We start from the raw sequence: 15,376 nt of genomic DNA on the forward strand, positions 1-15,376 counted from the left end.
CAAGTTTAGAAAACACCTGCTGGTAGCCTTGCAAGCCGAACTAATTGCTAAGTTTCTGATAATAAGATTATAAAATTCCCTGTGGCTTGAAATCTTACTGTGCAGGGTCTACATGTAACACCCAGCATTTTCATGCATAAGGATTGTAAACGCAACCACTCAACTGGTTAGTTATAACAGTGTCTTTCCAGTCATACCATGGAATTCGTTACTTAAACCTTCCTTCACTTCTGAACATCACTTTCCAGGATGGGCTCCAATCTTCCCTAAACATTTCAACGAGATCTTTCTTAGGCTAAATGACCCATGGCATCTACACATCCAGAGTCTGCTGTCTCCCTTAGCTATCTAAATTTTGAGCACTAGCAAGAAAAGCAAAACTGTAAGAAAACAACCTTGAAACCATGTGAGAACAGTTGACAATGATAAGCTAAAATTCCTGATAACTCAAGGAAAAGAGCAATCTAGCTGGCAAAAATTCTTTGGAGAAGGCCAAATAACTGCCACAAGTTTTTCTGTCTCATTTTCACAGCCGAAAATCAGTGTGGACACTTGCTCACCACATGGTGCTCCCATGATAGTGTCCCATCCATCCAATCCAGTGAGTGACACTGTTCACCTACCTATACAACTGGAAGAAGTACTATGAGCTCTTCCCAACACTGTTTTTACAAACTAGAGCTTCCATCTTTCATCTTCCAGCTTTTGCACCTTTGAGGGGTGCAAATACTCAATGGAAATGCTCCATCATTGTATCAGAAAACTGAAAAGTAAACAGGAAGACCTTATTTTTCCCTCCTTGCCCACTGCAATAAAAACTGGGACAAAGAACTTTCAGTATTGCCTTGATCCCACAGAGCTTCTGCTTTAGGTTCTGCTCCAGTAATTGCTTCTGTAACTCTGAAAAGTTTTTTTCAATCAAGTAGCAGCATGGTATTGACATGATTTATCTCACTTTTACTGTTCTGTGCTAATGGGATTTAGATGGTGCATGGGTTTTTCTTGTGGCACACTGAGGTCTGCATCAACACAATGCCTTCTATTATTAACACACACCGATATGCACCACTTCTTATCAAATTCCTTGAGAAAATATTTTACTGCTGCTTTAGCAGGCAATTTATATAGCCAATCGATCATCTCAATTTACAGCCTTCAGTTCTACTCACAAATAAAAAGCCATCTTAAATTCCAAGTTCTCCTGAACATGTCCCTAAAGGATAAACAAATGGCTTCGTTATATAAATTCATAGCACAAAGATCAAATTTTAACACTTTTCTTCTCATATAATATCACAGTCTTCATTTATCATTAAATTTAAATTCTATTTCTGTACAGTATCAGGCACAATGCACTGTTGTACTTCTGAATCATATATTGAGCAATGACCTCTGATCTCTCTCCCTTACCCCCTTGGCTTCCAGTTAACATTTTATGAGCTGAAGATAGCATGGGCTGAACCTCAAAATAATCTCATTAGTATAATTTATTTTCTTTAGAAATACTTTCAATCTCTATAACTTCCTGAGGAAATGGGTTTCATTACTTTATTACACTTCATGTGAAAAATACTTCCTTTTAGCTTAGGAGAAGAAAAATACTTTAAAACCTATTAACTGTGTGTGCCCTATTTCTTACATTACAGAAAACAGACAGTGATATAGGTGCTACAGAAACTATTGCGATTTTCTAGACTTTTACCATCTTGTTCTCCTCCTCTTCTGACCATTACTGCCTTTTCTAGTTAAGAATACTAAAAAAGTTAAAATATGACTGACTACCAAATTCACCCCTAAAGTATCTTTTTTCTATGTCTACTTAAAAAGCACCACAGCAGTCAGGGAACTAAGTAACCAAAGCAGCTCGTGAGTTTGGAAATATCAGTGTTCAGTGCTCCCTGTTAAGAGATTCATTGCTAATGGTTTGGGCAAAAATGCAGAAAACAAAACCTATGAAAACCTGCTGACCAAAAATAAAGGTAAGTCTTGGAAAACAGAACTCAAGATGTCCTGGCACAGACAGACTTAATTCCCTTGTGAAAATTCCAGAATTACAGGTACAAATATCATACACTAATTCCATTTCCTGCCTTTTGAACTGTAAAATTAAAACAAACTTAACATGGGAAAGACAACAAAAAGTTAACAAAAATCAATGCATGAAACTAGCTATTTAATGGTTCTATCATCATCTAGTCTAGTCTACCTGCAAATACGACTGTTGTCTTTAATTTCTTACAAGCAAGGGACAAAAGAGCAACTGTGAGCCACTGCATGGTTAAGTGTCGACTTGAAATAAATTCTTACATCTGATTTACCCATCTTTGAACTGACAGTGTAGTATGATGCTCTTCAAAGACAGCAGGATGAGACATATAGCTCAGGGCTAAAGTCAGAAGAACCTTTCAGCAAAGCTGAAAAAGTTATCAAGTTGTTTGACAAATCTTTCCTTTACAAATTCTTCAGTGTGCTTTGTTGGCTGATAATCAGTCTGTTCCCTATCAAGGCCAGTCCATTTTGAAAAATATGACAAATACTCAGACACTGCAGCATAAAGAGCCTTCAAGAACAATTCTTACACCAAAATAAAAGTTTCAATCCAAAATTTAAGCTATATTGTCAAGTTTGTACACTCTCAATGTCCTTTCCTTTAGATCACCATTTGATGGAAAAAAACATCAAGGAAACCGAAATAAACACTTTCTTCTCCACACCAGCCAGTGTCAAAAATGGAATTTGTTCAATAAGATTAAAAACTAGCAACCCCTCTCTACCACCACCTCATTCCCACCAAATCCTCCTACTTTCATCCCTGAAGAACTGCAGACACTAGATACCATATATGAATACAGACAATGCCTCCCCCTGCCTTGAAAACACAGAGCCATTGTTCTGGACAGCATTTTGAAATAGAAGCTGTCTTTTGCCCCAAGCTTTGCCTACTTTGTAAACCCAGCTGATAAAAAGCAACTTACTTAAACTCACACCAATTCGTTAGTCAAGTAAACTAACTTTGTGCCAAAAGAGTAGAGAGGCAAGACATGCAGACAACTTATTCTGCCATAGTAGTACAAAAATACACATATCCATAAACAGATTCATTCTCACTTACTGTTACCTATCACTCAGAAAATAAATTGCCAAACTCACTCATTCTATAGGAGAACTGGAGCCACTTCTAAAATACCATAACACACAGTGAACTTTAATATTCTTAAATCAAAAGAAATGCATAATGATACACAAATTAATATTCTGCACACATACCAAAAGTGAAACTTTTGGAGAGAAAATACTCAATTCTTCACTTTTATAAAATCTGTTTCACTATCTTAACTACGTGCTTTGTTAAAAGCAAAGCTAAGGGAAGCACTGTGGAGCTGTAGAGCTGGTTCTTTAGCCACAAACCACATAATTTAATAACTGACTTTCTAGAGAAGAAAAAAATCATCTGAAACAGTTTGTTCACCCAAACCCTAAAGAGTAAAGTGGCTTAATGAGTCTCTATTACCCAGATTAACAACTATGGGAAGCACAGAGAACACATAGAATGACTACTGGATGAATCAGACATAATTCTCACCCTTTATTCTCAGTTACAACCTGTTTTTCTTTAAGATATAGATCACATATGTCACCATTTACCTACATATAACCTGTAGACAAATTTTGCACCAGATTCCTCCTCAATTTATTTCAAGATGCTTAGATAATTGCAAAATATCAATACTCTCTCGTTATCAAAGACATAGATGAATAGATAGTTATGTAGGCATCCAACCAAAACATTAAGTCAGCACTAGAATTTTAGTGAAAATAAAATGATGTTGCTTCTGAACACATGACAGTGGAAAAATTCTCACACTGCTCATCAATGTATGCATTATTTATGAAATAAGTCAACAGTTCAGTCTGCTTGATTCATGAAGTTTTTCTAAGGATGCATCAATGCTTTCTTTGGCAGAACCCTTCTGATGAAGAAGGCCCTGCATACTGAATTCTAGATGGGCACCTGCTAATGCTGAAAGTAACTAACAAAACCAGCAGGTGTGGCAATATCACACCCATGCATGTCTCCAGTAAAAGCAGTGAAAGATAAGTCATTTAAGATTGAGAAGTATGACAGGCCCACTGTCCACAAGACAGAGTGCGTATGTGCTCACATGGAGCAGGGTGTTGGTAGCAGTCCCATTAAATGGTGGCTGCATCCTCCTGCAGTGACAGATGTGATTCAGTTGGAGCAGTGCTCCTGTACAATGTGCAGCTTCCCTCCGGAGGTCCAGTGGTGATGTGGAGAAATCCAGTTTCCCTCTGGAGTCCAGTGGAGAAAGGGGCTCCCTTAGTGTCCCAAAACCTCTGTTTTTATCTTGGTAAGAAATGTTGGCTCTTCCCCCTGGCTGGAGCAACTCCCAATGGGATGAAGTAATTTTATCAGTCACACAGTGGGACTCAATGGCCATTAGCAGAAAATGACTCCCTGGAGGAAGGATGGCTTGTGAAAAGATAAAGAACAATGCCCTGTCTGGTTTCAATGGATGGCCCATTAGCAGAATATCTGCCGTTGAGATAAGGATCACTGCCCCCACCCTCAACAGATGGTGATAGAATAGATACCTTTTATCACACTCTGTATTGTAAGGTGCGGCTTATAATCAGGTGTGGCTTATATATGGACAAAGAACGAAAAGTTGCCGACACCCAGAAGTGCAGCTTACAATCAGGTGCAGCTTATAATCGTGAAATTACTTTTTCTGGGTGGTACAGATTTTAAGACTTCAGCATGGCTTTAGGTAGGCTAGATGGAAGTGGGAATATTAGAGAAAAATTACTTACCAAATATATATAAATAATTTCACTTAAGTAGCAGACAACTATACACATTATTGGTGACATCTTTCTGTCACTCAAGAACACCTACATCAACTGTGACAATGCTGCTTCTATTCTCTCTTCCCTGGCATTTGATTTTATTTGGTATAGAAAAATAACAGAGAGCCACTTTACCTTTTTCTTCGTCTATTCGAAAAACTCCTATACCCGATCCATCTCTGATGGAATATCTGATCTCCCCATCTCTTCCTGCATCTTCATCATAAGCAGATACTGTCATTACTGAGGAACCAACAGGAGCATCTTCTTTTATAAACCCTTTATCTGCAAATATGGAGAACCGTGGGGGGTGCAAGTTTTCATTCACATCAACTATCTCAACCTCAACGTAACACGTAGAGGACAATGAAATGGGCTTTCCTTTGTCTTTGGCCCGCACGGTCAGGTTATAAAGTTGTTTCTTTTCATAGTCCAGTCTTTGTACAATGCGTATTGCTCCACTTACTTTGTCAACGTCAAAGGTGCCATCCCCACTGTCCAAAAGACTGTACCGTACTTGACTTGACTGACCTAAATCAGGATCATAGGCTTCTAACCACGTAATAATAGTTCCCTCAGGAAGATCTTCTCGGATTTTCACATGATAATTTGAAGGAATAAACTTGGGAGGATTGTCATTAACATCTTCTACAGACACTTTCAGAACAACTGTTGAAAATAATTGAGGTTCTTCAGTAGGTTGGTCCCTAGCTTCAATTTTCAACAAATAAATGTGCTGTTCCTCCCGATCCAGGACCCCTACAACTTTCACAACTCCTGTCACAGAATCAATAGTAAACTTGTCTGTATCTGTAAGAAGAGAGTATTTCACTTCTCCATTAGGCCCCAAATCTTTATCAGTAGCTCCAATTTGAATTATTTCACTGTTGGGCTCTTGGTTTTCACTTACTTCAACAAAATAGCTGTCTTGGAGGAACTCTGGTGGGTTGTCATTAGCATCCAGAATTTTTATATCTAAAAGGGTCCAGGCAGACTTCTGTGGTATTCCAAGATCATAGACAGTAATATTGAGGGTACATTTATCTTTTAGTTCTCGGTCAAGGGGAGAAAGAATTTTCAGCACTCCCCTTTCCATATCAACAATGAAACTACTGTCTTCATTACCTGCAGAAATAACATACACCAGCTTTCCATTGAAGCCAGCATCAAGATCAGTAGCATTCATGGATATTATGCTGGAGCCCACAGGTTGGTCTTCTTTTATCTCAATGCTCCTGGGGAGTGTACTTCTAAACTGAGGTGCATGCAGATTCACAGAGTGAGTATCAAAGGAAACATCCTCAACTTCTCCACGATTGTGCAACTTATTTGCTTGCAAAAGTTTCTCTGCAAGCATTTTGGCAACACCAGTTTCTTCACATTGCAAGTTGACTGGTTTGCGACTACTGCCTACAGTTATGTTGATGTACAATGGTTTTGCAAAGTTCTCTCCATCTGTAGCTGTAATTTTCAAACTGTAAAAAGACATTTTAGCACCTAGGCCATCCATTAGTGACTGTTTGAGGGAAAGTACTCCAGAATTTGGGTTTAGGCTAAATAAATCCAGTTCATTTCCAGATTCAATTTGGTATCTGACCAACTGGAGCTCATCAGCATCAATAGCAGATACAGTTGTTATTTGTTCTCCAACACCAAGATCCCTGGGGATTATTCCCTCACAATTTATTTTCTCAAACAGAGGTATATTGTCATTCAAGTTATTTAAAATAATAGTAACAGGAACTTCAACTTCTCGGCGATATGGTACACCCCAATCAGAGGCTCGGATCCTTAAATTGTAAACCCTTGGCATCAATTCATAATCCAAGTCTTCTGAGGTACTAATAATCCCACTGAAATGGTTAATCACAAATGGCAAAGGATTTAGGTTTGCAATGCTATAGGTCACATAACCATTCTCCCCTTCATCAGGGTCTTTTGCACTTACTCTCATGACACTTGTACCTACTGGCACATTTTCATCAAAGGAGGCTTTATAGGATGTCTGAATAAATTCGGGAGGATTGCTATTCATGCCTAGTACCTTAATTAATACTTTTGCAGAAGCTCTTCTGTCACTTGTCACAACTTCAAGCTCAAAATGGGACGCATATTGTGCTTTTATGGGTTCTAACGTGGTAATAAGACCAGTGTGAGTGTTTAAATTGAACTTTACTTTTCCTGGTGTGTTTTTAAATACATATTTTAAATGTGGATAGCTAGGCACAGCTTTCACCATTATCACAGGTGTGTTTGGAGGAGCAAATTCACTTATTTCAGCTCTATATATCTCTTTTTCAAATCTGACAGGACCGGACTTAAATTGTGGCGATGTCACATGAACAACTTTTACAGAGGAAAACTGGGGGGGATTCCCCTTATCTTTAGCCTGAAGGGTAAGGTTGTATCCATAAGGGTGACTCTCCCAGTCAATGGGACCAATGGCTTTTATTTTGTATTCTTTGCCACCTGGAACAGACCTCACTGTTTTGAATTGTTGAAGCGCATCTCCTGCAACAATATTTAATGATGCGATTTCCCCATTTGAACCCTGGTCATTGTCCTCCACGGTTACAACTGCATACGTTGGATCTGTGTCTGATTCTGATGGAGTCAGTGGAACAGCTGTAATAACAGGGGCATGTTCATTTGCTTGCTCGACATGAACAGTTAGTTTTGCCATACTGCTTATGCCACTGCTACCATACAGCTTCAGCCCACGGTCCACTGCAAGAATTTCCATCTCATAACGCTTAGTGTCCGAGTAGTCAAGTCTACCAGTTAGAACTACCACTCCACTAGTTGGATGTATAGCAAACACATCTGTTCTTTCTTTAAAGCTATAGTAGAACTCTCCATTTGTTCCTATATCTGCATCTGTTGCACTGACTCTTGCAATGCTGGTCCTTATTGCTGTGTTTTCAGGCAAAGAAACACTGTAAGATGTTGGAGAAAACAGAGGCCTCAAGTCATTTGTATCCAGTACCTGTATCCCGACCTTCGTGCGTGTTTCAGCATTTGTGTTTTTTTCAACTGCTTTAACAATCAGCATATAGTGGTCCTTCACCTCTCTGTTAAGAATAGCTGTGTTTCCTCCCTTGGTCCGTATTCTCAAAAAGCAAAAGTTTCCAAGAACATACTCTTCAGCTTTGAACAAGTTCTCACTGTCACCAGAAATAATTTTATATCTTATGTCCCACAATGGATTTGCAATGTAAATGCCCATTTTCACTGGATGTCCAACGTAAGTCTTGGCTGCAGAGTTCTCATACACAGTGGCATTATATTGTACTTGTGTAAATTGCATTGATGGAGCATGATGTGGCCTTTGAGTTCCTTCACAGTTTCCAAAATGCTGCACCAGCAGCATCAGCAGCAGCAGCATAGTCAAGTATCTTCCCATGGCAGCAATTACAAAGAAACCTGAAACAAGAAAGAGATGCACTAAGACTTGGGATTGTTCAAATGTTTATCAAATAAACATTGATACTTAGTTCAGAATTCATACTTGAAAGAAAACTGTAAGTTACACATTTAGATTATATCCTTTCCTTGCACAAAGTGTCAAAATTATTTGCAGTAATAGAAACACAGATAAAAAAAGTCAAGAATCCATTACATCAAAAGTCTAGGAATTACTAATGCAACTCAAGAGGAACACAGAGTTCAGTTCAAATGAACATTCCCATGAAGCAACATGCTTGAAGAAATAGGTCAATGCTGTCTGCTATGAGCAAACAAACTAGGTCTGAACTAATCTGGAGTACCGAACATTCACTCCAGTTCTCCAATTCATACATGACAATGATGTCTAGTAGAAAATTCTTCTCCCTCATTTCTTCATCTAGATTATAAACTGGCTGAGTTCCAACTAAGTGGAAGTAAACTGCAAGTGTTGCTTTGTTACTGTCAATTCTTTACAGTATCCCATGTGCACCTGTTTCAATAATTATAAATGTTATAAACAGATAATAATTCTGTATTGTATTCCCTCCAGCTCTGACTACCCTTCTAAGAGTAGTGCTTATCATAAAAAAAATACAAGTATCGAGCAACACTAAGGTGTAAAGCCCATAACGAGTAAGACTTCTTCCTTTGTTTCCCTCTCAGAATCAGATCTGAAACAAGGAGCTATGAGAACAAGAATCTATCAAAATTATTGGAGGAACATTTCAGTCAGGTTTCTCCAACACATTTCAGAAATGACAAAGAGCCTGGAACAGCAAAACAGTCACAGAGGCACACCTTCACTGGATCTGCCATTTGAAGTCAGTATAACATTTCTGCTACCTAAATCTAGGCAAGACTGTAGTAGGAAGAAAGGCAGAAACTTCAAGAACAAGACATCTGGGACCACCTTCTTCATGTGGGTTTACAGCAACCCTTTTCAGTCCTTCAAGTCTCACCATATAACAAATCAAAGCTTCAGAAGGCTCCCTCAACAAGCACAGCACAAGCTTTCAACAAGATCTTGGGAACAAAATTTCTTTCCAGCAAGGAAAGCAAGCTAACATTGTCTTGATTACTTTAATTAAATAGTACACATTCAATTCTTTCTCCTTTCCCTTTTTATCATGAAATTTACCCCTTGCCTCTCCTTCTGAGTTTTCTTCCCTGGTCAATCTGTTATACAAATCAAATTAATTACTCACTGTGTCATTCTTTTATTGTTCCCGACTTACTCTACCCACATTTTAGCCATAGTTTGCCCTTATCCTATTCTTTGGATGTCAATCTCTCCTAAGTGCCTATCTTCATGCTAGTTCTGCTCATCTCCACTAAAATAATATCACATTGTCTTCTTTCTCCACTCACATTTTCTCTTACAGTAATTTCTCTCTTCTCTACTTCCCACCTGCTCAGGTAGATATGTGAAAGATCACACTGACTAACAATTCATGGACTGACTCTGCCCATAGCAAACATCAGAGCAAATTAATCTACTTGTGTCAACAGCTCATTTCAACACCTCAGAAGGAATTCAGTCACAGATATTACTAAGTCAATGATTTTGACAGGAATTTAAGACTCAGATTCACACAAACTATAGGAAGTATTGCAGAGGAGTAATGAAAAGCAATATCCTTTTGGAAGGAGGAAAAAAAAAATGTGTCTGTCTTCCAAATCTAGCACTTAAGTTGCACAATTTAAACTATAAACATAGCAAACAAAAAGTGAATAAGCAAATAATAAAAAGCATTAAAGGCCTTGAAGTAGCTGGAACCAATATTTACAAGGTCTTAACACTGAATGAAGAAAAGGTTTGGAGGGCAAATGAGTGAAGTTGGAACAGTCACCATTTCAATGGCTTAACAATATTATTCCTCCCCTATCTACTTTCTTTCCCAGGCTATGATATGTCATGGGAATACAGAGACACTTGGGTCTCCAGGGCTTTATGTTCCAGCATACTGCCAAGTTAACTAATACTTGCTTAAAACCAAAGAAACAGACAAACAAAACTCTTACACACAGCCAAATCCTTGCAATAAATAGCTGATATCACTAATTCCAAAACTCTGAAAATTTTAAGATGCCACCAGACTGGCTTAAAAGGTAATGTTAAGATCACTTAAAACATCATTTTAAAGAAATCAACAAATGCAGCTTTTCCTCCATTTTGCTGGAGTTTTGGAAGCCATCTATTACCAATGATCTATATACTCAGTGATCAAATTTTATGTTGATCTGATCAGATACTTCTCTCTTTTCTCCCTCAGTTACACTAAGACTTTTAATTATTATTATTATTTTTAATTTATACTTAAGTCCAAAACACAGCTTTACTTCTCATGGCGTAGCACCTGCTAACTCACTGCGCATGCTTACGTTTGGCAACAGGCTATTTGAAGTGGTAGATTTATAATATAAAACACTCTATCTGTTTGTACCTTTTATAATTTGCTTCTCACATCTCAGGCACATTAGACAGGATGGGTAACACAATAAGGTGCATTAAAGTGCATTAAGATACTCAAACTTCTCATTATTATACAAAACTGAACACTTGTGTAGGTTTTACTATTACTGTATTTTTTCTGTGCCATAATACTTTGAACACTTTTTGCTGCTCTTCTGTAACAACTTCAAGTCTGCTCAGAACCAGCAACGGGCACAGTCCATTACAAGTAATAACGCAACCACCAGTAAGAGAATCCACTCCTCAGCAATAACCCCTACAACTTCCTGAGTCACAAACAAGAATGTAAAAGTATCTCTCCACTAAACAGTTAACCATGTCAGATAAAAACAAGTTGGTATTTTTTTTTACACTGTTTCCATCTTGTCATAATTTACATAGCTACTAGAAACTAAAAAATGTTGACTAGGATTACCCAAAAATCAACATAGTATATACTTGGAAAATAACTAAAGTATTAGCAATTCCAGTTATAAAGACCACTAACAACTAAGAGAAAGTATGAAAGCACTAAGATACAGTGATAATGTGTTAGATATAAACTCATTACAGTGTGCCAAAATGACTGAATTTCAGAAACATTTTAGCCAAAGGCTATACTTTGAACTCCTGGATTTTTATTATCTTTGGAATATGACCAGTTTAGGATTTTCTGCATCCATGTTCAACACATAAGGCAACCGTTTGCTTAACAAAGTATCATAGCCCTAAATGCATAAGAAGTGCACACAGTATTATTCTAAAAAGCTACTTTCAAACAAACTTTGATTTCCTATCTGGAAATTACTATTCAGACAATTTTTATTTATGTGTATAATCAGGTCATTTTTATTTATATGTAGATTTGGCACTGGGATATGTAAGACAGTTCTACTACTTAGTTAAAACATTACAAGAACTATTAACTCATCAAAACATTAACATAATATGTACATTGAAAAAATTATTAATGCAACTTAGAAATATGAACTATCTTATAGGTCTAAGTATAACTTTGGAGCTAGCAGAGCTCAAATTGCTAACTTACAAATTAAGATGACTGGATAAGATAGCAGTCACGCAAAAGACTGTTTCTCCTAGCAGGAAATTTACGGTATTAAGATTTCAAAGTTTATAGTCTGAGATTTCAAAGTTTTAAGCATGAAATACAGAACTTAATAAACAGCAAAAAAGAACTAAATCAGGCCATATACCCTAGTTAGTCTTAGTCTCATCGCTATTCTTTTTCTACATGCAAGCTCTACCAGTTAAGTCCAGAAAAACCTACCTACCAAGCAAAACATTAACTATTTACCTTAAAGGTCAGTTTTGATCAGCACACCCAACTGATGCTGTCTGACAGAAAAACACTGTGAAACCAAACAGTCAGGACAGAATTTCTAGTTAGCAGTCTATGAGAGATCGTGTGACTTTGCAAGTTGCGCTAATTGTGGCTACACCTACTCTTTCAATTGTTTAAAAGCAATTATTTATGCAGTCTGATGGGAAAAAAGAAATACCAAGTTTAACTGTTTCAACACGCTTAACTTTCCAATCAAACAAATTAAGTGTCTTTTGCTTTTCAGAGAGGGAATGTGTCTGTTTGGTATTCAGAAAATAACACATGATGAGAGTGTATGGTAGTGTTACTTTAGTAAAGCTGTAAGTTATTCAAAAAAATGTACATTGGCGCAGAGAGATTAACATAACAGTTTCAACTTGTGACTAAAGTCCAGTAAGTTTTATGATAGTATTCACCACATCATAAGTTAATCTCATGAGATACTTTGATTTATGTTTTGGAGACATTAGCTGTTAAAGGAAAATGCAGCAGCTATATTCCACAGCAGGCAAAGATTCTGAAACCAGAATGAAACAAAGATTCAAATGGAGAATTTTGACTGTTTATCTGCAGGCAGTTACTTACTAGTGCATCTAATATGAACTCATCAGCTGTGCAAGGGAAAGCAGACCTCCAATCTCTGTGCATAAAGAGTTTGATTGAAATTTAGTGTGGAACCCTAAAAAATTAGTTCTGATTTTGAATTCAGGTTTAAACTTAAAAAAAAAAAAAAAATCAAGCAGAAATCTCCAAAAGTTTAAAGCCATTTTACACTTGTTTACTTGAAACGATAGCAGAGTTAAGTTACTCATACAAAGTTCTTTAGCATGCATAATTAAAAAAAAAACAGTCTACCCTTCTTCTATGGTGACTACTAAAGCTTTGCCTTTCAGTCTCCTAAAAGAGATTTTAGGATTTCACAGTGAATGAAATAAAAACTTTTAAAATAATTTCCAGCATGCAATAAGGTATTTACTCACTAATCAGCTGAATTATTTCCACACGGTTAGAAAAGCAAATGGCAAATCCACATCTATTATACAACGTTCTTTCCTTTTACAGAGAGACAGCAGAAATGTTAAAAGAATACAGGTAGTATTTCCTATGCCACTCCCTAGGAGCAACTTGTATGCAAGTATTTAAACCGCAGGAAAACCTGCTGCTAGAAGGCAGCATTCCTTTAACGTATTAACGCCTTTCCGGGGGGAAAAAGTTTACTACAGGGGGATACTATCAGCGGTAAAACTGACGAGCGAGATTAAAAAGCGCTTCTTCCAAACATAACTTTGTTCTGCTTTAACTATCCTAAAGAAGAATAAAAGCAGTAGCAGGAGCCGAGTGATGGGTCCAGCCGGGCTCTTCCGGGGAGCCGCTGCCAAACGTCGGGTCCTGGCAGGCACTGCCCCTTTACCTTTCTGAGCAATCCGGCGAGGAACGCAACGAGGGAGGCGGTGTGGAAGTGCGAACAAAGGAAGAAATTCATCCTAAGGTACTTCTCACCCGCCGCGAGCCGCCCCTGCCGGCTCACCCGGGAATGAAGTTTGCAATGGCCCATGAGACGCACTCATACACCTTGCCTCAGGGAAAAGCAGCACGGCCAGCTCTTTTCCTCTGCCCAACTTAGGCGGAACCTCCCGGCTGGAGTCCTGCCGGCTCTCCGGGGAGTGCGGCCCCGGCTACAGCCCGCCCGGCCGCCGCCAAGCCGGGGGGGACGGGGCGCGGGGGGAGCGGCGGGCAGGGCGGAGGGGGCGGCCAGAGGGGAGGGGGCCGGCGCCGCTCGCAGCCCGCCCCGCCGGGCCCGCAGCACGAGGCGCCCGCTCGCCCAGCGCCTCCGGGTGGCCTCACCTCGTCCCGGCCTCGCCTCGGAGCCTCAACTTCCCAAGGGGTCCGCGCCGCCCGTCCTCCCCCACCGCCAAAAGTTCTGCCAACTTTGGGCTGGCCCAGCGCTCACCTCTGTGCGGCTCGCTGCGTGCGGGACGAGGGCGCGGGCCGGGGCCAGCCCCGCACGGTGCCTGCCGCGCCGCTCCCCCTTTCTTCCCCGGCCACCAGCGCGCCTCGCCGCTGCCTCTCCGCCCCCTGCGGGCCGCGGCGCCCCCCGCCGCCGGATTCCTCCGCGGCGCTGGACGGCCGCCCCTCCGGAACTCGTTTCTGCGGCGCTCGGCTGGAGCGGCGGCAGCCCCAGCACCCCTACCCGGCCCCGCCGTGGAAGGACGAAACGCGGAACAGAAGGGCGGGGGAAGGGCGAACCACAGCCAGAAGCTGCTCCTCCCGGTGGCCCGAGGCTGGGGGGAGCCCTCACCTCCGCCGCGCTCGCCCGGCTCCAGCACGACGGGAGCAGCAGGGAATCGGGTGCCGGTCCAGGGACACGGGCGACTTCGCGTTTGGCGAAGATCTCCCCCAGAAAGGCTACTCAGAAACTTCGGAAAGCTGCTGCCGGGGATTTCTTACGGGGATGGCAAGGGAGACCGCCAGAGCCCGCGGTCCTCTGCCGTCCGAGGAACAGAGAGAGTGGCCAGGACACGTCCCGCGGTGCCCGCCCGCACCGGTGGTACCCAGGAGCGCTCAGCGGCAGCCGCAGCGCCTCGGCCACGCTCCCCTTCGCACAGGCGGCCGGGCTGCCGCCCCCGGACCGCGCTGGGGCTGGGGCTCACGCCTCCCCACCTCGGCTGGGTTGGGCCGGGCTGGGCTGGGCGAGCCGCCGCTCAACGCCCGGGCGCAGGAGGGAGGTCTCAGCAGAAGCCAAAAGCCACTGGCGTCTCCCGCCGTTCCCCGGCACCGCTGTAAGGAACGGCGCCCTGCTCCGGCGTCGGGAAAAGCAGCGGCAGTGAGAGGGAGCGCGGAGCCGGGCGAGCGCAGCGGCGACCACCCTGCGGCCCTTGGAAAGGCTACGGGCTACCTCTCCGTAGCCTTAAGCGGAAAAGCGCCCTGCCGAATTCAGGCTGAAGGGGTATCTGGCAGTCTATAAGCTCTCCGTTAAAGATTAATACTCCGAAACAGCCCTTTAAGGATTCCCCGCTCATTAATAAGTGATCACATTCAATAACGATCAAATGTTTGCCTGGGGAATCCTGTCCCAACAGACTCACGACGAAGCCGGGTTGCAGGCAGGAACCGCCAGCGGGGGCGCATTTACCACGCACTAGCCCCGCCACGTCTTTTATTAGCCACATAAATAAATACAGCCAGCGGCGGAGGGAGCCCCTCTTCAGCCACAACCTCACGCACCCAGGGCTGCTGGTCGAAAGGAACCAAGCCCCTCTGAAAGC

General features: G+C 41.3%; 1 protein-coding gene across 5 annotated transcripts in view; it reads right to left on the reverse strand.

Annotated features, from left to right (window-relative positions):
- Positions 1-15,376, reverse strand: part of FAT1 (FAT atypical cadherin 1) — a 112,884-nt gene that overhangs the window by 96,768 nt on the left and 740 nt on the right. For all 5 annotated transcript variants that reach the window (XR_004417931.1, XM_033059760.2, XM_033059761.2 and 2 more), the window contains exon 2: positions 5,005-8,292. Coding sequence is in view for 4 of the 5 variants with exons in the window: in XM_033059760.2 (XP_032915651.1) it covers positions 5,005-8,272 (3,268 nt within the window). In the remaining variant the exon portion in view is untranslated. The remainder of the gene's footprint in view (positions 1-5,004; positions 8,293-15,376) is intronic.

This window comes from Catharus ustulatus, chromosome 5 (assembly GCF_009819885.2).
Source record: "Catharus ustulatus isolate bCatUst1 chromosome 5, bCatUst1.pri.v2, whole genome shotgun sequence".
Classification (NCBI taxonomy): Eukaryota; Metazoa; Chordata; class Aves; order Passeriformes; family Turdidae; genus Catharus; species Catharus ustulatus.